The 23,771-nt window shown below is 41.4% G+C and overlaps 1 protein-coding gene and 1 long non-coding RNA gene across 4 annotated transcripts in view; both read left to right on the top strand.

Moving 5' to 3' along the window:
- Positions 1 to 23,771, top strand: part of LOC125724955 (NACHT, LRR and PYD domains-containing protein 12-like) — a 90,580-nt gene that overhangs the window by 4,883 nt on the left and 61,926 nt on the right. Inside the window, exons 3-8 of one of the 3 annotated variants that reach the window (XM_049001452.1) lie at positions 76 to 249; positions 1,839 to 2,012; positions 2,454 to 2,627; positions 6,597 to 6,770; positions 6,885 to 6,931; positions 9,377 to 10,194. In XM_049001452.1, coding sequence (XP_048857409.1) covers positions 76 to 249; positions 1,839 to 2,012; positions 2,454 to 2,627; positions 6,597 to 6,770; positions 6,885 to 6,931; positions 9,377 to 9,900 — 1,267 coding nt within the window. In that variant the 3' untranslated portion in view covers positions 9,901 to 10,194. Of the gene's footprint in view, positions 1 to 75; positions 250 to 1,838; positions 2,013 to 2,453; positions 2,628 to 6,596; positions 6,771 to 6,884; positions 7,322 to 9,376; positions 10,195 to 23,771 lie in introns of those variants that run through there. The other 2 variants (XR_007387263.1, XM_049001453.1) reach the window with 2 other exon arrangements.
- LOC125724958 (uncharacterized) lies at positions 4,174 to 5,899 on the top strand. The gene is made up of 5 exons (XR_007387265.1): positions 4,174 to 4,857; positions 5,026 to 5,081; positions 5,250 to 5,417; positions 5,474 to 5,697; positions 5,810 to 5,899. It is a non-coding gene; the product is annotated as an uncharacterized LOC125724958 (long non-coding RNA).

The raw sequence follows: 23,771 nt of genomic DNA, 5'->3' as shown, positions 1-23,771 counted from the left end.
CAGTCACATTTATTTAATAATTGTAATGGTGAGGTGATATTATTTATTGGGGAGTTTCTGTCTCTCTGTCTGCAGGCTGTCAGGCTGTAGAGTCACAGAAGAAGGCTGTTCTTCCCTGGCTTCAGCTTTGAGGTTAAACCCCTCACACCTGAGAGAGCTGGATCTGAGCTACAATCACCCTGGAGACTCAGGAGTGAAGCTGCTCTCTGCTGCACTGGGGGATTTACACTGTAAACTGGAGATATTGAGGTCAGTATTACTGGGTTTTCCACACTGCAAACTGGGGGTACTGAGGGCAGTATTACTGGGTATTCCACACTGCAAACTGGGGATACTGAGGTCAGTATTACTGGGTATTCCACACTGTAATCTGGAGGTACTGAGGTCAGTATTACTGGGTATTCCACACTGCAAACTGGAGATATTGAGGTCAGTATTACTGGGTATTCCACACTGCAAACTGGGGGTACTGAGGGCAGTATTACTGGGTATTCCACACTGCAAACTGGGGATACTGAGGTCAGTATTACTGGGTATTCCACACTGTAATCTGGAGGTACTGAGGTCAGTATTACTGGGTATTCCACACTGCAAACTGGGGATACTGAGGTCAGTATTACTGGGTATTCCACACTGCAAACTGGGGGGACTGAGGGCAGTATTACTGGGTATTCCACACTGCAAACTGGGGATACTGAGGTCAGTATTACTGGGTATTCCACACTGTAATCTGGAGGTACTGAGGTCAGTATTACTGGGTATTCCACACTGCAAACTGGAGATATTGAGGTCAGTATTACTGGGTATTCCACACTGTAAACTGGAGATACTGAGGTCAGTATTACTGGGTATTCCACACTGTAAACTGGGGATACTGAGGTTAGTATTACTGGGTATTCCACACTGCAAACTGGGGGTACTGAGGGCAGTATTACTGGGTATTCCACACTGCAAACTGGGGATACTGAGGTCAGTATTACTGGGTATTCCACACTGTAATCTGGAGGTACTGAGGTCAGTATTACTGGGTATTCCACACTGCAAACTGGAGATATTGAGGTCAGTATTACTGGGTTTTCCACACTGCAAACTGGGGGTACTGAGGGCAGTATTACTGGGTATTCCACACTGCAAACTGGGGATACTGAGGTCAGTATTACTGGGTATTCCACACTGTAATCTGGAGGTACTGAGGTCAGTATTACTGGGTATTCCACACTGCAAACTGGAGATATTGAGGTCAGTATTACTGGGTATTCTACACTGTAAACTGGGGATACTGAGGTCAGTATTACTGGGTATTCCACACTGCAAACTGGGGGTACTGAGGGCAGTATTACTGGGTATTCCACACTGCAAACTGGGGATACTGAGGTCAGTATTACTGGGTATTCCACACTGTAATCTGGAGGTACTGAGGTCAGTATTACTGGGTATTCCACACTGCAAACTGGAGATATTGAGATCAGTATTACTGGGTATTCCACACTGTAAACTGGGGTTACTGAGGTCAGTATTACTGGGTATTCCACACTGTAAACTGGAGATACTGAGGTCAGTATTACTGGGTATTCCACACTGTAAACTGGGGATACTGAGGTTAGTATTACTGGGTATTCCACACTGTAAACTGGGGATACTGAGGTCAGTATTACTGGGTATTACACACTATAAAGAGGAGATAATAAGCAATTAGCTTAGGGAAAGGGAGGAGGGGGCCTGCCTTGTCTTAGACACTAAACTGTAATTCTTGAAATATTTATTAGAGCATCACATTTATTTAATAATTGTAATGGTGAGGTGATATTATTTATTGGGGAGTTTCTGTCTCTCTGCAGGCTGTCAGGATGTAGAGTCACAGAAGAAGGCTGTTCTTCCCTGGCTTCAGCTCTGAGGTCAAACCCCTCACACCTGAGAGAGCTGGATCTGAGCTACAATCACCCTGGAGACTCAGGAGTGAAGCTGCTCTCTGCTCTACTGGAGGATCCCAGCTGTAAACTGGAGAAGCTGCAGTGAGTACAGAATATGCATTTTACACAAAAGTAACGACACCACGAAAACCCACAATGCCTTTCAGCAGTTACATAATAAACGAACACAAACAGCTTCTGTTTTCTTCTCCTACTTCCTTATATCTCACAATCTTATCAGCCCTCGATCCATGTTAGAAATAATTAAGCAGTGAAGCAGGAAACATCCATTCAACCATATAATCCATGCAAAACATTTGTGTTGTTAACGTTAACGGCACTGTTACAGTTAAACATGCTGACCTTAACGTGTCATGGACAAAAAAATAATGGACACCAAACAGAATCGGCATGATTGTTAAAATAATTTTTAGTAATTTAATTGTTCTCTGAAAATCCATTATGTCATGGTCCCTATTCTCCTCATTTGAATACAGTGCTGCAGTGTAACAAGTGGATTTAAAAGTGTTTAATTTTTTTAAGGGTGGGCCGGTGTGAACTCACAGAGAAATGCTGTGAGGCACTGGCTTCAGCTCTCAGATCAAACTCCTCAGCCCTGAGAGAGCTGGACCTGAGTGACAATGACCTGCAGGACTCAGGAGTGAAGCTGCTCTCTGCTGGACTGAGGGATTCGCACTGTAAACTGGAGATACTGAGGTCAGTCTTACTGGGTATTCCACACTGTAAACTGGAGATACTGAGGTCAGTCTTACTGGGTATTCCACACTGTTAACTGGGGGTAGTGAGGTGAGTATTACTGGGTATTTCACACTGTACGCTGGAGAGACTAAGGTAGAACATATCTAATGATTTCAAAATAAAGCAGGAGTATCTAAGTCTACAGGTTGACTCAAAAAATAACATCAGACTCGCTAAGTGGAATGTCGAAAGGAAGATTGCACTGGAGGCTAAGGATGACATTAAAAGTTTCCTCCAATATTTTAACTCCAAAAGAGCTCTAAAAGCTGAAATCACTCATCTGCAGGATAGTAAGGGCCTTATAATTGAAAATGAAGATTGATATAGTAAATATCTCTAATGATTATTTTACACGGGTGTTCACAGTAGAGGACATGATTAACTTTAACCATCATTTAGTACAAATACAGTATCGAATATAAACAATATCCAGTCCCTCCACAATTATTGTCCCTTGTAAAGATTTGTAAAAAGGGTTACCCCTTGTACAATGGGGTGCCATTAATTGCGGAGGGCGCTGTATGTATAACTGAGGCTGCTGTGGTACAAAGCCTGGCTAAGCTCAAAATAAATAAATCGCAGGGCCCTGATGGTGTCATGCCCGGCTCGTCCGCTCCTCGTGTGTGCCACGCCCCCTGATTACCCACGTGTATTTCCCTGATCGTCTCCAGCTTTGTCTAGTTACTTTGATTAGTCCTGTGTATTTAAGTCCTGGTCTCCCGGTTTCCCTTGTCCGTCATTGATGTCAGTCAGTGTCTGATGTTTCCTGATCCCCAGTTTCCTGAATAAACCCCGTGTTTGCCCTGATTACGACTTGTCTGCCCGTTCCTGCCTGCTTGCCCGCACAATCGCCGCTTCGCCCGACCGCGGTCGTGACAGATGGCATCTTACCTATAATTTTAAAATAGATGAGGGCTATTATTAGCCAACCTTTAACTTTACTATTTCAGAAATCGTTATCTGCGGGTGTGGTACCTTCTTATTGGAAGTATGCTAATATAACGCCCATATTCAAAAAAGGGGATGGATGTAATCCAACAAACTATAGGCCAATTACTTTAACTTGCACAATTGTAAAAGGAATGGAAGCTATAATCCAAGTGAAAATGGTATATTACCTGGATATAGATAAATGTAAGGTAATCCATGCAGGGAGCAGAAATATAAAGTACAGATATTTTATGGGTTCCACTGAAATAAAGGTAGCTGATTATGAGAAAGACCTCGGTGTGTATGTTGATGCTTCCATGTCCCACTCTCGCCAGTGTTGGGAAGCAATCAAAAAGGCCAATAGGATGTTGGGTTACATCTCTAGGTCTGTGGAGTTTAAGTTAAATGAGGTGATGCTAAGATTATACAATTCCTTGGTAAGACCCCAGATAGAATATTGTTTTAATGTGAGAGGGAGATATAGGGCTTTCGCAGGAACAATCAGGTTCGCTTTGGTCCGTTAAGAAATATTTATTAAAATATAAACAGGCCCACATAGCACGCAGATAATTACCTGTGACACCCATGGTGCACTGTTATTAGTATGAATTCCATTTAATTCACTGTTCTGTCATATTGCTGCCGCAAGTGTTTCTATGAAGATGGCAAACAGTGAAGGAGAGAGTGGGCATGCAGGCCGTCTTCCCCATCAGAGTGTGAATGCAGGTGATGTGATCCCATCTGTGACACTGTAGCTTTGGCTGAGCTGTACAGTATTTTAACCCAGTGGGTGAACGACTCTCCGAAGCCAAATCTATGCAGTGTATTAAAGAGGAATGTCCACCTGACTGTCAGATGCCGTTTCTGCATCTAATGATGTAATCATGGTTGTAGTGTGGGTATGCTGAGCAGTACTGACTAAATTAAATAATCTATGGATGTTGTCCGAGGCATGTCTTGTCTTGATGAAGTTTGTCTGATCAAGATGGATTATAATGACGAGTGTCAAGAGCATTTGTAATGATTTTCAAGTCTGTATTCGTTAGTGAGAGTGGCGGGTAACTGGAGGGTTGTGTTTGGTCTTTATCAGGTCTCAATAACACTGTAATGGCTAGTAACTGGAGAGTTGTGTTTGGTCTTTATCAGGTCTCAATAACACTGTAATGGCCGGTAACTGGAGGGTTGTGTTGGGTCTTTATCAGGTCTCAATGACACTGTAATGGCTAGTAACTGGAGGGTTGTGTTTGGTCTTTATCAGGTCTCAGTAACACTGTAATGGTTGGTAACTGGAGTGTTGTGTTTGGTCTTCATCACGTCTCAATAACACTGTAGTGGCTGGTAACTGGAGGGTTGTGTTTTGTCTTTATCAGGTCTCAGTGACACTGTAATGGCCGGTAACTGGAGGGTTGTGTTGGGTCTTTATCAGGTCTCAGTAACACTGTAATGGCTGGTAACTGGAGAGTTGTGTTTGGTCTTTATCAGGTCTCAATAACACTGTAATAGCTGGTAACTGGAGGGTTGTGTTTGGTCTTTATCAAGTCTCAATAACACTGTAGTGGCTGGTAACTGGAGGGTTGTGTTGGGTCTTTATCAGGTCTCAGTGACACTGTAATGGCCGGTAACTGGAGGGTTGTGTTTGGTCTTTATCAGGTCTCAATAACACTGTAGTGGCTGGTAACTGGAGGGTTGTGTTTGGTCTTTATCAGGTCTCAGTGACACTGTAATGGCCGGTAACTGGAGGGTTGTGTTGGGTCTTTATCAGGTCTCAGTAACACTGTAATGGCTGGTAACTGGAGAGTTGTGTTTGGTCTTTATCAGGTCTCAATAACACTGTAATGGCTGGTAACTGGAGGGTTGTGTTTGGTCTTTATCAGGTCTCAATAACACTGTAGTGGCTGGTAACTGGAGGGTTGTGTTTGGTCTTTATCAGGTCTCAATAACACTGTAGTGGCTGGTAACTGGAGGGTTGTGTTTGGTCTTTATCAGGTCTCAGTGACACTGTAATGGCTGGTAACTGGAGAGTTGTGTTTGGTCTTTATCAGGTCTCAATAACACTGTAATGGCTGGTAACTGGAGGGTTGTGTTTGGTCTTTATCAGGTCTCAATAAAAGTGTAGTGGCTGGTAACTGGAGGGTTGTGTTTGGTCTTTATCAGGTCTCAATAACACTGTAGTGGCTGGTAACTGGAGGGTTGTGTTTGGTCTTTATCAGGTCTCAGTGACACTGTAATGGCCGGTAACTGGAGGGTTGTGTTTGGTCTTTATCAGTTCTCAATAACACTGTAGTGGCTGGTAACTGGAGGGTTGTGTTTGGACTTTATCAGGTCTCAATAACACTGTAATGGCCAGTAACTGGAGGGTTGTGTTGGGTCTTTATCGGGTCTCTATAACACTGTAATGGTCGCTGCGCTCATATGTGATGGGATTTGTGATGTGTGTTTAATTTCTCTTACCAGTCCATTGAAGATTGGAGATAATATGTCCCAAAAATATGTGTAGATTTCTGCATGGTAACCATCCAGTGTGGCGATTGGTTGTCATTTGGTTGAGGACCTTATGGAGTTCTTCTGATGTTAATGGTGCATCAAGCAGAGGTGGACATTTCAGGTCCAACGAGTACAAATCCAGACCAAGATTTTGTTTCAACAAACCAGTTGAGTACTCTGTGACTGCGACTCTTTATACTCAACTGGTTGGTTGAAACAAAATCTTGGTCTGGATTTATACTCTCTGGACCTGAAATCTCCACCTCTGGCATTAAAGGCATCTGCTGTTTCATTGGTTAATATGGGTAAGTCTAGATTATTTAAAAATGATTCTATATCAACTGGATCTGATTCTTGTTCTGAGAAGTTTTGGTTCTTATAAAATGTTGAAAAGATGTTAACTTTGCGTGATTATTGAAATATTTAATAGAGGAGTCACTTTTGCTTAATAGTAATGCTTGTAATGGTGAGGTGATCTTATTTATTAGGGATTTTTTGTCTGTCTCTCTGCAGGCTGTCAGGCTGTAGAGTCACAGAAGAAGGCTGTCCTTCCTTGGCTTCAGCTCTGAAGTTAAACCCCTCACACCTGAGAGAGCTGGACCTGAGCTACAATCACCCAGGAGACTCAGGAGTGAAGCTGCTCTCTGCTGTACTGGAGGATCCCAGCTGTAAACTGGAGAAGCTGAAGTGAGTACGGAGTGTGTGTCTGACACGCTACAGATACTTATGCATGTATGTGAAGAAGAGGCACCAATAAATAAATGGATACAGCAGTACTATGTCATTCTGCTTCTCCTGTAGTGTGGATCACAGTGCAGACTGCAGGACCAGACCAGGCTTACAGAAATGTAAGTGTGTTTGCATGTTTTTATTAATAATACCATTAATACTATGTTATGGTTGTTTTCACACAATTGTTGTGATGAGTGTGACTGTGTAGATGGATTTGCATGTGTGTTTTTAGGTGAGTTTCATGTCATTTTAGACAACATCCAATCGAGAAACAAAATATCAGAATCATCACCAGAAACACTATCAATTCATGTAATCATTTATACTCATATTGTCTTTGTGTTTGTGTGGGAGTGTAGGATGGTTAAAATGTATTCTGATTTATACATCTTTACTTTCACAAAAAAAGAATCCTTTGCATTTGTTCTTTTTGCGCATGCCGTGAGTGTACAGTATGTGTTTTCTATGTGAGATTCGTTAGTATTGTCCTAAGACGGCACCCATAGGTAGTGACACTGAACTCTCTCCTCAAGTGCAAAATGTGCATTTTTACAGGGTGGTTCTGGAACATTCCTTAATATTCATGAGAGAATATTACTGATTGGTCACTGAATCCCTTAAACCAGGGGAGCCCAAATCCAGTCCTGGAGGGCCAGAGTCCTGCACATTTTTTGGTTTCTCAACAACAACAAGAAATTATAGCGCATTATCACAACATTACATCGTCACACAGCGCTTTACAGCATCCTCACCCAAAGCCCCCAGTGAGTAAGCCATAGGTGACAGTGGCAAGGAAAAGCTCCCTAGAAAGAAGAATCCTTGGGAGAAACCAGACTGAAAGAGGGAGCCCATCCTCCAGGGGGCAGCAGAGGAAGCCCTAACCCTAACCAGACCCAGAGGGGGAGCCCATCCTCCAGGGGGCAGCAGAGGAAGCCCTAACCCTAAGTTCCAAGTCACACTGTCCAAATCATAAGATTTGAGAAATAACCAGAGAGCAGGGAGGTGATGACAAGCCGGTGCTGACACTCCCTCCAATCGCCAGGCAACTAGAAGTAAGGCAGTGGGTCATACATGGAAGATGAGACAGACAGAATGATGAGCTGGATGCAGGGACTTCACTGGTAGTGGCAATGTCACATGTAGCAGGCTGTGCTGTACATCTTGATAGATTGCAATCTCTGGGCAGCACAGCCCAGGAGGAGTATGGGAAATAAAATGTGCAATTAGTCAAAGTAGGGGAGACTATAGGCAGTGCTAACAGTTAGGTGAGAACTTTCTATGTTCTCCTCATTTAACACACCTGATTAAATTCCTTGTGCTAATTAGCACACAGCTCTTGAGTTGAATCATTTGTGGTGGAACAGGGAAAGAACTAAGCTACACAGGGCTCCGTCCCCCAGGACTTGGATTAGGATTTGGACACCCCTGTTTTAGGCAGAAGAAACAGGCAGCGCATGTCGATGTTAACTGGCCAATCGGGTAGTGCCCCTCTCATAAATATTAATCAGCCAGGCAATCGTATAGGGCTTCGCTCATGAATATTAAAAAGTTCTCCTGATCCACGGTGCTAAAAGAAATTAGCGTCCAGGACACACTGCATGTGCGGTGGAAAAATATTAAAATTTCTTTTCGGCGCCCATGTTAACAGATTAGAGCGGCCACGTGCCTGCGCGAGATGCGGGGCTCACGCCTCGCGGCAGCGGCGCCGCATCTAGAGTCACGCACGCGATAAGCGGTTCTCTATGGAAGCGTATTGCATTCATCTGAAAAAAAAATCAGTCATGTTTTTCCGAATTAATGAAATAATAATCCCTTTTTTCTGAGCAATATTTTTCTGTTTTCTGAATTAATGAGATAACCTTTCTGTTTTTCATGATGCACGCTTTGTGTAGTTTAATCCGTTTTTTTTGATGGTATGTAGACGGTATTTTCATTAGTTTGCCGGCTTTGCGCGGCACCTATTCCGCCCCGCTCGACACTGCAGTGTTTCTCCCGGATCAGTAGATAAAGTCTGACATGCTTCACGGAAATAAGCCAATGAATGTGAAATGCATTCAGACCGCCTTTGCTGTGACTAAAGACCATGTCAGACAATCGCTGCAAATACTGGATCCTCATGGAACGCGACTCCGGCGCCGGAATCATCCTTTGTATCCAGGTCCAAACTTTTATTAAATATCACTTTAAATATGTAATAATATTGCTTAAATATTCTGTTATTGATGGCCATTTTCAAGCCGCACGCACCGGCTTTAGCGGTTAGAAGGAAAGACACTGACTTTAGTATTGATCTCTGGTGCTGTTTTGTGGTAAATATGCTTGTAGTGAATATGTCTGATGAATGTCGCTGCTTTGTAATTTAATTTACCCGTAATTACGCTGTTAGTTTAGCGTTTTGGCGGCTCTTCCCGCCGCCGTCGCGCGCCCTCCGACATTTGCTGAGCTGTTTCATAAGCTTCAGTTCCCGCTTCGTTAGGGGAAGCTGTGCTGTTTTTATATCGTACAGAAACATAAAGTACAGGCGGCCTGATAGGATTAATAATTCTTCCTCCTGCCTACAGACTCCTGCCAGCTGACGCTGGACCCCAACACAGCACACAGAAGCCTGTCTCTGTCAGGGGGGAACAGGAAGGTGACATGGGGGGCAGAGCGGCAGCCATATCCTGATCATGCAGAGAGATTTGACAGCTTGTGCCCCCAAGTTCTGTGCAGAGAGAGTCTGACTGGCCGCTGTTACTGGGAGGCTGAGTGGGATGGAGATGGTGCCTGGATAGGAGTGACTTATAAAGGGATCGGGAGGAAAGGATGGAGGGACTGTGTGTTTGGATACAATGACAAGTCATGGAGTCTGTGCTGTGATACTGACAGATACTTTGTCTGTCACAATAATAAACAGACTCTCTTACCCATAAAGCCCTCAGGCTCCCGCAGAGTAGGAGTGTATCTGGACTGGGGGGCTGGTGCTCTGTCCTTCTACAGAGTCTCCTCTGATGGACTGACCCCCCTGCACAGATTCACCTCCTCATTCACTGAGTCCCTCTATCCAGGGTTTTTTGTCAATATAAACTCCTCAGTGTCACTGTGACGTGTTGCTGGTTCTCCTGGCAAAAAGGTAAAATCTCTGCTTTTTAACCTTTTAATCCTTTTTACTCTGAAATGTATGTTTGACAAATATAAATGCCTGTGTTCAGTGAGCTGGATAACCATGAAAAAAATATTTTTATAGTTTTTCTCTCTGGCTAAAATGTAATTAAATGTAATTCTGATGAGTGGGGGGGGGCTTTCCCCCTCCCCTGTATATATACATTTTATATATTTATGTCTATTTACTGTATTTCCTCCCTGTACAATGACAATAAAGGCTTTCTGTTCTGTCCTATTAATGTCCTGCTTCAGCGTCACCCAGATGTTATCAGACTCTGTGTTTCCCCTGGTCCCTGTTGGCCACATAGCTCAACATGTTGAGCATGTGGTTGTCTGTGAACCTTTCTGTCCTGTGTTTGAATCCTGCTTCCTCTATTTTTGTATTTTACTCCCTAGTGTTTCATTTGTATGACTTTTTCTAGTTCCTGTGTCTGGTGATTTTGTATTTGGTTTTGGTTAAACTCTTTGTGCCCGTGCTTGTGTTCCTACCTGTCTGTTACTCCCTAGTCTTAGTTCCTGTTTCCCTGTTTCCTTGGTCAGTTCTTAGTTTCCCTCTTCAGTTCCCTGAGTTAATTAGTTTCACCTGTTGCCCGTTCCTGTACCTGCCCTTGTGTGTTTCCCTGATTGCTTGTTATCCTGCACCTTCCCCTATCAGTTAATTGTCTGTTTCACTCCTGCTTGTCATCACCCTGTTCAGTTTTTGTATTTAAGTTCCTGCCTGAGTTGTAGTCCATAGTGCTTCATTATTTGTGATTAGTATGACTCTGTTGACTGTGAATGTTCTCATTCTGTTACATGTATCTCATGCTTGCCTGCTTGTCATTAGTATGATTCTGTTGACTGTGAACGTTCTCATTCTGTTACATGTATCTTCTGCTTTCCTGCCTGCTTGTGATTAGAATGACTCTGTTGACTGTGAATGTTCTCATTCTGTTACATGTATCTCCTGCTTACCTGCCTGCTTGTCATTAGTCTTTGCTGATCCCCTTTTGTTTCTGACCCTCCTGCTCCTTTTGCTTTTTGTCGTGTTCTTAGTCTTTTCTGTTTTATGTAATAAATCCCCATTTGCTGTGAGCCGCAAGTGGGTCGTCCACCATTTCTGTTCCCTGCCTGCATGACGCCTCGTTCCCACTCAGAACCCGCCTGGATCCATGACAAAGTCTGTGTTTAAGTTTGTTTCCCCAGTCCGCTCACTGTAAAGTCATCGTGTGTTTCCCTGTGTACGATCCTGAATAAACCCCATGTTCCTTCACTTCTCAGATTCCAGCTCGTGTTTCCCTGTAGAGAAACGCTGACTTAAGCATGAGCTTTATGGCACCTAGTAAAACAAACTACAGCAGACGTATAGTCTATCCTTATCATTCATGAGGACCTATAACTGTCACATGTAAATTCACCTGCAAACTGAAAACTCTCACTTTGTCTCACAAAGAGCCTGCTCAAAGAGTCCTGCTAACAGTCCTGTTAAACACATCCTCTTTATTACTTGTTTGGTAATTATTACATAATTGGGGAATTATTACATCATTGATCTCCTCCATGGATCTGGTTGGTCTATGAAGGCGTTCCCATGTGTCATTCTGCAGTGCTGTCTTCTGGAAAACAAAACAAACAGAGATGCAGTAATTTATTAAGCTCACTGTATCTTTGCATTAGAGCAGAACTCAGTGTAATTGGATCACAGAACTGTAAGAACATAAGAAATTTCCAAATTTGGCCCATCAAGTTCGTCCTTATAGACTGAGACTGGTGCACTGAGACTATAATAAACAGTCTGTGTTTTCATCATGCGAAATGACACAAGCATAGGCAAAGGAATCTGAGGTTGGAGATGTAGCACTGACACAGGTCCTGACAAAAGTTCATGATGAGGGCTTAGATGTTCTATATCCTCCACACAGCTGAGTGATGAGAATAGCGAGAAGCTGAGCTGGAGTCGCAGTTAATCTATGTCACAGTCAGTCAGAGAATGAGCCAAACTGACAAATATGCCTAAAATTGCAACTAATAAGTTTTTCTTCCATCCATCCATCCATCCATCCATCCAGATGTAGCTGATATCCTTACAGCTGATAATGTCTCTATAGCAACTTTCCCATTGAAGTTCAGGAACCTAGTTCCTGGATTTGAGTTCCTGGGCCGTGTCGACCAAGAACTTATGTAGCTCTTGATCACTTCCGTGTGTTGCTTTCCCACTGCACAACAGGAACTGTGACCTTTATGCTAAGAAGACGCAAAAAGCGTGTAGGATGAACTTCATACGAAATTACATCACGGTCCCAATTGTGTGCTGTGTAATTATAAATAATAGTTTCTTCTCCTTGTGAACTCAGCAGTTAAAAGCCCTTGTTTTTGGTCTGTGAGGCGGTAAAATGTCTCTCCTACAGTGAGGCTTTGGTTAACTGAAATACACATGAATTGTTTTTATTTAAAAGGAAGACATTTTTATCCAAATTCACGTTAATATGATGGGGAAAAATCGTTATGGTAATATACTCTAGTAGTAATGAACTTGTAATGAATGCTGAATGCTCTCAACTGACCAACAGTAAACCTTCCTTAATGATACAACGGTATTTAATACTCAACCATTAATTGGCAGGGGGTGTAGTGTTCCCGTATATGCAACATAGCAATCGAGAACTGTAAAGGTTATTTTAAATTATGCACAGTATCAATTAAAACATAGCAGATGGGCGCCCCACCCTGGGTTGTTCCCTGCCTTGTGCCCATAGTGTCTGGGATTGGCTCCGGACCCCCCCCCCCACCCTTAATAGAACCAGCGGTTGCAGAAATGGATGGATGGACTTTAAACATCATGTTACCTTAGGAACAGTAGTATGTCAGGTTGTCTACAGAGCCCATGTGGAAATCTCTGCCTGTCTTCAAACTGACTGGCAGAGTGGCCCCTAGACCCCTTCATACTGTGTGATCCTTTAAATTAGGACCCATGGCAAACATTAATTGAATAAATAGTTCAGTTCATCAGAACTGCATAGGCGGAATTGGGCGCTTTGACTGGAGTCCCTGGAGACCCAAAACATTTATATTTTTAAAAAAGCGCATCAAAACAGAAATAAAAAACAATGATGTTGATTGATTGACACATTTATAAATAACTGGAATTTTAAAAAGCACCTGTGAGATATGACAAAAATATATACCTCTTTTGGGTAGATGTGGTCTGAGTGTGGGATAATTGGGGTTTGGTGTAGATGTGGTCTGAGTGTGGGATAATTGGGGTTTGGGGTAGATGTGGTCTGAGTGTGGGATAATTGGGGTTTGGGGTAGATGTGGTCTGAGTGTGGGATAATTGGGGTTTGGGGTAGATGAGGTCTGAGTGTGGGATAATTGGGGTTTGGTGTAGATGTGGTCTGAGTGTGGGATAATTGGGGTTTGGTGTAGATGTGGTCTGAGTGTGGGTAATTGGGGTTTGGGGTAAATGTGGTCTGAGTGTGGGATAATTGGGGTTTGGGGTAGATGTGGTCTGAGTGTGGGATAATTGGGGTTTGGGGTAGATGTGGTCTGAGTGTGGGATAATTGGGGTTTGGGGTAGATGTGATCCGAGTGTGGGATAATTGGGGTTTGGGGTAGATGTGGTCTGAGTGTGGGATAACTGGGGTTTTGGGTAGATGTGGTCTGAGTGTGGGATAATTGGGGTTTGGGGTAGATGTGGTCTGAGTGTGGGAGAGAGAGGAACAATGCCGCTTCCATCAAATTGACAGGTCGGGTCAAAAGGTCACTTGTGGGCGGGGCTTGGTTGTGGTGGTACGATGTGACGTCACGGGAGTTGGATTTATTAATAATTTATTTATTAAATGATTTATTATTTATTTATTATTGTTTATTATTTTAAATTATTATTTATTATTATTACCATCCATCCATTTTCCAAACCGCTTATCCTATTGGGTCGCGGGGGGTCCGGAGCCTATCCCGGAAGCAATGGGCACGAGGCAGGGAACAACCCAGGATGGGGGGCCAGCCCATCGCAAGGCACACTCACACACCAGTCACTCACACATGCACACCTATGGGCAATTCAGCGACGCCAATTAGCCTCAGCATGTTTTTTGGACTGTGGGGGGAAACCGGAGTACCCGGAGGAAACCCCACGACGACATGGGGAGAACATGCAAACTCCACACACATGTGACCCAGGCAGAGACTCAAACCCGGGTCTCAGAGGTGTGAGGCGACAGTGCTAACCACTGCACCACCACGCCGCCCCCTATTTATTTTAAATGATTTATTTAATTATTATTTTATTTTTAAATTATATTGAGGAGAGTGCTATATTGAGGAGAGTGCTTATGAGTGTGTGTGTTATTTTAATAAGTTATTATTTTGTCGGGCACAGCCGTGGCTGAGCGGGGGTGGGTTACCTGATGGAGCGTGAGCGTACGGCGTGTCTGGTGTTACGGTACCGCGGTAAGGTCCCGGGCTTTGGAGAATCAGCAAAGGCCTTAGAACCCTGTGTCTGGTGCGGTACTGCGCTAAGGTCCCCACGGGCTTGGATAATCCTCAGAGAGAGCGATGCTGGAGAGCTGAGAGCCGTGCCGCTGTGCGAGTCTGATGCCGGAGATCTGAGAGCCGTGCCGCTGCGCGAGTCTGTGAGAAACTCTGAGAGACTGAGACTCTGGGAGAAAATGATAAAGTTGGAGCAAAGAATGAGAGGAGGAGGAGGTGGAGGGTCTGTCGTCCAATAAAAACGCTTGGCGGTAGTTTTGACAATGTATGTATGTTTCTTCCTCAGGCAGGCGTTTGTATTACATCAGCGTATGGAGCCACACTTTTGAAGGCCGTCTCTAACGACTTGGGCCATACATGCACCCCCAGTAAAATCAGTTTGAAGCTTTGTTTTCCGTATATGACCTCGCACAAGTACAGATATGAGTGCACCTGGTTAATTGCAATTAAATAATCTAGTAAAGACACGCAAGCGTATGGGGCCATACTTTTGAAGGTCGTCTCTAATGACTCGGGCCATACATCAAGTTGGATACCTTGTCTCCCAGTAAATCCTGTTTTTCATACATGACAGTACAGATATGGGTTAATAGAGAAACGATATGACTGCACCCGGTTGATATTGCGGCGAGCGGGGGGGCCTATTCCTCCTAGGGCAGAGGCACAAGTATCTTCGAGGTCTTACCCTTCCTGCCAGCCAAAGAGCCACAAGTTTCATCCAGGCCTTACCCGGTGAGTATATTATTTCTTTTATTCGCGTGATAAAAATGCTAATTAATTAAATCAAATTAAATTAACATTCTAATAATAGGTATTCTCTGTTTATTCTATGTACAAGAGAGAGAGTGCGCTGACCGGTCAAGAGAAAATCTACAAGAGACCTGAATCAACAGGTATGGACGGAGCATCACCACCACCGGCTATACCCGAAGCCTTATTAAATGAAATAGACATTATCAACAATGCTAATAATGAAAATGATGAGGATTACTCTGCTCAACACGACTCGCCACCCGCGGCGCCCGATGAAACAGTGGCCCAAGAGCCCTGTTTTCTGCCATCCCTAGAGACATTAAGAAGCATGTTAAATGAAAGGGGCTCTGAAGCAGAAGGGGGGCTCCCCCCCAGCGACGAGGTCGTATGGTCCCCCGCGGATGCTGAATTGTGGGAGGCCTTGTCAGACGCAGAATTTCTTCTCGATGCTGAGGAGATTGAAAATGAATTGGGGCTGGGACAATTTGAAAATGTTGAACAGGAAGGTGGCGGTGGTATCGGTGACCCCCAGCCTGACGGGGTCATTCATCGGCGCAGATTCAATAACGTACAGATTAGACGGATTCTAAATATCCCCCATCCTAGAAACGAAGGCAATTTCCGCGAGTACTATGAAAATGTAATCGAGGGGTTTCAAAATATTGTGAATGAGGCGATACCTTACGCCGCATGGGGAGCTTATATACAGGTCACCCTGCGCGCTGACTTTTTAAACGACGAGCTGTCGCAAATTGTACAGTATGGGGAGGGGGAGCTGACAGACTTGCAGCAACTGCTGGATCGCCTGGTGCAGTCTAATCAAGAGATTTTAAACGATTCCAACCTAGAAGTAATCGTAGACGTAATAAATATCCCACGCGGCGGCGGGAACAAACGTAAACTACAGACCATGTTAGCTTCAGAAATAATTTCTAAAAAAGTCAGACACATGTTTATCATTAATAACAACACCAACGCGTGTTTCGCCATAAACTTGGCGCATCTGCTGCACGAAAACTTCACTGACGCCGAGGGTGAAAAGCTCGGCCTGGAGTTACAGGAGAAAGCGGGATTCAGCCCCGACCACACAGTCGCGTTGAATGACATTATCAATTTCGAGAAAATCATTGATTGCAAAGCAGTGGTGTATTATCAACAACCTTATTCAAACAATCTCCAAATTTACCAGACACCCACACCTACCTATGGAAGCCCGTTTCCGCCACAAAAAGAAAAAAAATAAGTCATAATATATGGAAGATTATAAGCACAAAAATTCAAATGGCAATTCATTTTGCAATTGTCAATTCAATATTCAACCAGAGCATGCATTTGTCATTTCAATATTTAATCTGTGCATGTAATTTGAAAATACATTTTGCAATCGGCAATTCAATGTGCAAAGTGCTTATGCAATCCTTAATTCATTTCATAATGTTTTGAATAAAAAATAGAATGACAATTCACTGAATTGCATTTCGTTTTGCCATGGGCTTTTTGCCTCTTTATTCAAATGGCAATGGCGTCCCCGGGAATTGCATTGCATGTTGGGGAGAAAACTCAATTTGCAATTCCCAACTGTCAGATCGCTCATCAAGGTGGACCTTCATTAACGACGTCACTTCCTTGTTTAGGGCCTCGCTACCATTCAACGGATTTGTTCGTTTAGTTAGAATTAGTAAACCCCCTTTATCTTCTTTATTATTTTTTTAAAAAAAATTTTTATTATTATTTATTATTTTTATTATTTGTAATAATTATAACTAGTTGCACTTTTCCTTATTTGATTGTAACATGCTGATTATATCATTGCAATAACATGCTTTTACCACAGGAGGTGTGATATATTGTTATGTAGACTTTTATAAGTAACTGTTTGTTTGAGTTTGTAATTGTTTTGCTCTAAATAAAGTTCTTTAAAACGTAAAAAAAAAAAAAAAGTTAGAATGAGTAATGGCGGCAGAAGAGCTTGCAGTAAATATTTCTGCCTTAGCAGATGACATGGAAATTAATCGGGTATCAGCAGTAGATGCGTTTGATAGGTTGTTTGTGTTGTCACAGAGGGTAGAGGAACTTACAATCTTAACTGGACTTGATACGAGAAGGGTGCAAACTAATGTAGCTCAGGCGTTACATCAAGTCACGCAGTTGGTTACCCTCTGTGACAACACAAACAACCTATCAAACGCATCTACTGCTGATACCCGATTAATTTCCATGTCATCTGCTAAGGCAGAAATATTTGCTGCAAGCTCTTCTGCCGCCATTACTCATTCTAACTAAACGAACAAATCAATGGTAGCGAGGCCCTAAACAAGGAAGTGACGTCGTTAATGAAGGTCCACCTTGATGAGCGATCTGACAGTTGGGAATTGCAAATTGAGTTTTCTCCCCAACATGCAATGCAATTCCCGGGGACGCCATTGCCATTTGAATAAAGAGGCAAAAAGCCCATGGCAAAACGAAATGCAATTCAGTGAATTGTCATTCTATTTTTTATTCAAAACATTATGAAATGAATTAAGGATTGCATAAGCACTTTGCACATTGAATTGCCGATTTCAAAATGTATTTTCAAATTACATGCACAGATTAAATATTGAAATGACAAATGCATGCTCTGATTGAATATTGAATTGACAATTGCCAAATGAATTGCCATTTGAATAAAGAGGCAAAAAGCCCATGGCAAAACGAAATGCAATTCAGTGAATTGTCATTCTATTTTTTATTCAAAACATTATGAAATGAATTAAGGATTGCATAAGCACTTTGCACATTGAATTGCCGATTGCAAAATGTATTTTCAAATTACATGCACAGATTAAATATTGAAATGACAAATGCATGCTCTGGTTGAATATTGAATTGACAATTGCAAAATGAATTGCCATTTGAATTTTTGTGCTTATAATCTTCCATAATAATAACGAGAAACTTTCTCATTATTACGACTTAGTATCTCATAATAACAAGAAACTTTCTAATTTTTTCGACTTAGTTTCTCGTTATTATGAGATACTTTCTCATTAGTACGACTTAGTATCCCATAATAACGAGAAACTTTCTCATTTTTACGACTTAGTTTCTCGTTATTATGAGATACTAAGTCGTACTAATGAGAAAGTATCTCATAATAACGAGAAACTTTCTCATTATTACGACTTAGTATCTCATAATAACGAGAAACTTTCTCATTATTACGACTTAGTATCTCATAATAACGAGAAACTTTCTCATTATTACGACTTAGTATCTCATAATAACGAGAAACTAAGTCGTACTAATGAGAAAGTATCTCATAATAACGAGAAACTAAGTCGTAAAAATGAGAAAGTTTCTCGTTATTATGAGATACTAAGTCGTACTAATGAGAAAGTATCTCATAATAACGAGAAACTTTCTCATTTTTACGACTTAGTATCTCATAATAACGAGAAACTAAGTCGTACTAATGAGAAAGTATCTCATAATAACGAGAAACTAAGTCGTAAAAATGAGAAAGTTTCTCGTTATTATGAGATACTAAGTCGTACTAATGAGAAAGTATCTCATAATAACGAGAAACTTTCTCATTTTTACGACTTAGTTTCTCGTTATTATGAGATACTTTCTCATTATTATGACAGTTTCTCAGGAGAACCTTATGAATGTGTACAACAAGTTGAGGTGACTGTGGCTAGAGTTAGCGGAGTTATGTTTGCTAAGCATGTTCAGCAGTACTTTAAACGGGGCTTCACAAATAAAGAAATACTAACGTTGCTGAAAGAGTTACATGGAGTTCAAATTAGCAATCGAACCCTCGAGCGAATTCTGTACAGACGTCAGCTTTGGAGAAGAAAGAACAAAACTGACGAGGCTGATGTGGCAGCATTCATTCAACAACAGCTACAAACATCGGGTCAGTCGCACGGCTATAGATGGATGCATCAGAAATGTTGGTTACATGGGATTATTACTGACAGAGAGACAGTTCGCATGATATTGCGATTACTAGACGGTCAGGGAGTGGATCTAAAGGCAAATAATCGACTGCGTCGGAGAGTGTACAATAGCCGTGGTCCCAATTACGTATGGCACATCGATGGATATGATAAGTTAAAACCGTACGGCATTGCCATAAGTGGATGTATCGACGGGTTTTCCCGGAAAATAATTTGGCTCGAATCTTACAAAACAAACAATGATCCACGCGTTATTGCGGGATATTATATAACAGCTGTTTCTGAATACGAAGGATGCCCTACAAGAGTCAGGCTGGACCATGGAACGGAGAACAGTTATATCGCAGATATGCAAAGATTTTTTCAGTCCAATGAAAATTTTGCGGCACAGTGTGTCTCTTTCGGCCCAAGTACTACTAACCAACGAATTGAAAGATGGTGGCTCACTCTCCGAAGCCAGTGCGCACAATTTTGGATGAACATCTTTGACAGTCTCAAAGAAGATGGACATTTTATGGACACGTTTCTGGACAAATCGCTGATCCAGTTTTGTTTCCAAAACATGATTCAGGTAGGCATAACATAGAACACCAATCACACACAATGGCAATGTAAATTATGGCTATAAAATTATTGCACATATTCCAGTTTGTAGTGCATGCAAAGCAAAACAATACGTGTACATTTGCTGTCATAATAATGTCAGGTTGTGCTGTATTTTCAAATGCATTATCGTAGCATTTTACATAACAGCCGATCTTAACTGCAGTCTTCTCTTGGGCCACTTTGCTATAACTTTTTAATCATTCTGAAATATATTCTTATGACCATGTGCAATAAGTTATTTCATACCCTGATTATGATATCACGCGCGAACGTCATTTATACAAGTCACAGTCGGCGTATGGAGCAACTAACATTAAAAACGTCTCACTGTCGGCAGCTTTCTCCCATCGTTCACTTAATAGAGCTGAGGCGGTTCGTTCAAGACCGATATTTCAGCGGTGTATTGCAACACCACGAAATAAACGCCAGAGCAAATTTTATTTTCCAATTCCATGACTTTTCCATGTTTTTCATGACTGTTCTTAACCTGTACATTTATACATTACAGTTCACGTATGCATTACCATTACAGTACTTGTTTTTATACGTAACCAGATTGCACCACCTTGAGGTGTAAATAGCCTATTATTTCTTCTGTCTTCAGGAGGAACTGGATGAAATTGCGTCTGCATGGAACAATCACAGAATAAGACCAGTTCACAACTCGAGGTCCCCTAACGGACGTCCCTTACTGATGTATACAGTACCTCATTTATATGGAGCTACAGATTTCTTGCAGAATGTGAACCCTGAGCTGGCTGACTTGTGTCTTGAAGACTGTTTGTTTAAAGATTATCCTTGTGATGAAGATGTATTTCATGTTTGTGTTGAACTAATGTCAGAGTATAATCTGTCTGTGTCAGATGATGTCTATGAAATGGTGGACATGTACATTAGACTTAGAGAGCTAATTATTAGTGAACTAAATGTTGAGTGATGTACTGATGCTAAAAATGTCAATTGAAATTATCACATGGAATATATGCATTTATATTCATACTGATTTCAATGAGAATTTGTAAAAGTACAAAACAGACTCATTCTAAATTTAAATTCACATTGTATTATTTATTAGTCCAAACACTGTTTATTAGTCCATTTTTTGTCTTAAATTACTTTGTTTTAATGTATTCCTGTGCAATATCCAATACATTAACAGAAATAAACTGTATAGAGTGAAAATAAAGTGCACAGCACCAAAACATATAAGTTTCTTATAACGATAATTATATATATAAAAAAATCTCAGAATAAAATGTCTAAAACATCTGAACATTCAAATTAAACTTCTTGAATTCAAAAGACACCTAAGCATAAAATGTCTAAAACATCTGAACACTTGCATTAATCTAAATTAACACTAGCATTTACCCTTTTCTTTTGGATTTTTCAACTTTTCCTCCTTTTTGTTGGGTGTTGACACTTTAAACAAATAAGTCTAATTCAAACAAAAGATAAAGGTTCAGGGCTACAAAGTCACTCAGTGTAGGTAAAATGTTTCAATACAAAATGTGCACAATTGTGTGTCCATGGTGTAACTGATATAATCAAACTTTACATGGAACAAAGTTAACAAACACTACATTGTGCATTTTAAGACATGCATGGTACACATTTGCGTAAGTCACAGTGGACTTTCAGTACCACAAACTTTTTAAACAATGTCCATTACCCATACATTTGATTCCAGAACTTTGTTGATCTCTGATCTGAAATCTGGATAACTGTCATAGTGGAGTGACAATTCCAACACACAGCCACAAGTATGCGCTATAGGTCTCCGCTGAAAGCCTTTTATTTGCGTAAAGATAATGCTAATGATTTTACCAAGAAATAAATCAGATCCTGTGCAAAATCTGAGAAACAGCGACAGTCGTTGCGGGTCAGACTCCCTCACATATGTAGTTACATACCTCTGAATGTCCTTCTCCTGGGTGTTCAGTGCCTCTGGGAAGGAAAGGGACTTCACAACTTTTCTGCTTGTCGGAAGCAGATACTCGTAAGTTGTTAAAATCTGCTCAATTTCTAGCCCAGCAGTTGAAAGTGTGGTTGCCCACTGATCAATGACATATGCAGGTTCTTGGAGCAGCTTTTTGTGTGCTAGCTCTTGAAGGATATCTCCAAAATTGTTGGCTGTTGGCCTTTTCCTACACAGGTAATTATCCAAAATCTCAAGTAATTCATCCTTGTCAACACTGTCAAAGTCTGACCGCCAAGATTCGAAAACTGCTCGGTCTCCTTCTGGAACAAACTTGAGGAAATTTTCAATTAAATCACTCTTGATATACCCAGAGGCTGCTTGTTCCAAAATCACTGGAGCTAGTCTGACAGGAAGATACTTTTCCTTCCGCCATCCAAAAGCTATTATACGGCCAACACTTTCCCACTGTGCTTGGCCAAAATCGTGACGAAGAAAAGGCACTTTCAAAGAACTACCCATGGTGCACTGGTCGTAAAAGTCATGCCAGAATTCAGAAAGACAGTCCCTTACTACTCCTCCATCATCATGCCCCATCTCAAAATTTCCATCTGGCAGTACAAGCTGGATTTTCACATTTTTGCTTAGAATACTTTCATCAGAAAAATGTGAAATAAGTTCAAGAAGTACATTTCCACGGTGAACAACTAGAATTCTTGGTGTTTTCTGACTTTCAGGAGACATAGGGAGTGTGTCATCCATGCTTTGCTCAGTAATGCCTCTATGATTATCTGTGACGAATGTAACTACGTTACTGTCTTCCAAAAGATCCAAAGTAAATGGTTCAGTGCTCACTACCTCTGTGGAGTGAAGAAAAGATATGCTTTGGGTGCTGGAAGTGTCTCTCTCATTCCCAATGTAGATAACATCTGGTACATCTGCATTTTGGGATGTATGAGATGACTGTTCTATAATAGGGGTGGAACTCTCAAAATCCTGAAAACTTAAATTTTCTTCAGAAAATTCTACATTTGCATTCCCCTGATTTTGTGTACTATTTTTTGTTTTTGTTGCCAAGTAGAACCTAAGAAGTGGCAATTTAGTGTCTTCGTACAATTTCCCCACTGTTGCACTTTCATCCACTGACATTTCCTGATAGTCTTTCAAGTCAAACTCAAATTCTGTGGTGTTCCCTTTCACATTCTTTCCATTTGGAAAAAAGAGACATGTCGCTTCTTTTATCAAATCTGCTTTGCTTGAATCCTTTGAGACATCAATTTTCCGTGTGCCCCCACCTTTTCTTGTTCTCACCTGTTTTAAAACCTTTTCTTCATCATCATAATGCATCCACCCCAATTCTATCTTCCTTACACTTTTCTCCGCATTTTTTGTGACCAATTTTTGAGTTGAGCCTTTTCCATATTCCTCAGTTCTTTGTTTTTTGGATAATTTGGATTTTAGGCGATCAAAAAGCTTTGATTTGCGAGTTTGGGGACAATCTTCCTGCCGCCTACAAAATCCAAGCACGGCCAGACGATCTCCATAAGATGGCAAGTATGTCTTCAGTTGCTCATCTGTCATCAGTAGAATGACACTGACATCAATCTAAAGAAAACAAATAGTGCAATACAATCATCTATTTAAATATGCACAGTATTACAGACATTTTGTTCTTTCCCATTATTGATATTGCAAGTCTGTTTAAACATACATAAATGAAAGCCAATTTTAATGCAACAAAGTATTTAAGTACTGTCACAGATTTAGAAACCAAGTACAGTGTGTGTGTATGCCTACGACTACCACTCATTTTGACGCTAAATATTACTGTAATTTAGGTTTAGTTAAATCTTACCTTTTCCTGTTCCAATTTTTCAATTGTTTCTTCTGGAACATTTCTTTGTCTTAAAAACTGTATCAAGTCACCCATTTCTGTGGACATATGCATGTTACAATTTCTTAGGATCATTGCCTGGTGGTGCAGTAAAATCACACCGATAACATAGCACAGAGGTGTTTAGAACAGATCAAATAACAGATTAAATTTCAAAAGCATACATTCGAAGAACCTCTTGTTAAAATCCCCTAATTTAACCAATAAAAAAACAATGCGTGAAAATG

This window comes from Brienomyrus brachyistius, unplaced genomic scaffold (assembly GCF_023856365.1).
Source record: "Brienomyrus brachyistius isolate T26 unplaced genomic scaffold, BBRACH_0.4 scaffold58, whole genome shotgun sequence".
Lineage (NCBI taxonomy): Eukaryota > Metazoa > Chordata > Actinopteri > Osteoglossiformes > Mormyridae > Brienomyrus > Brienomyrus brachyistius.
Note: the sequence above shows the minus strand (reverse complement) of the source record. Positions and strands in the feature narration are given on the sequence as shown.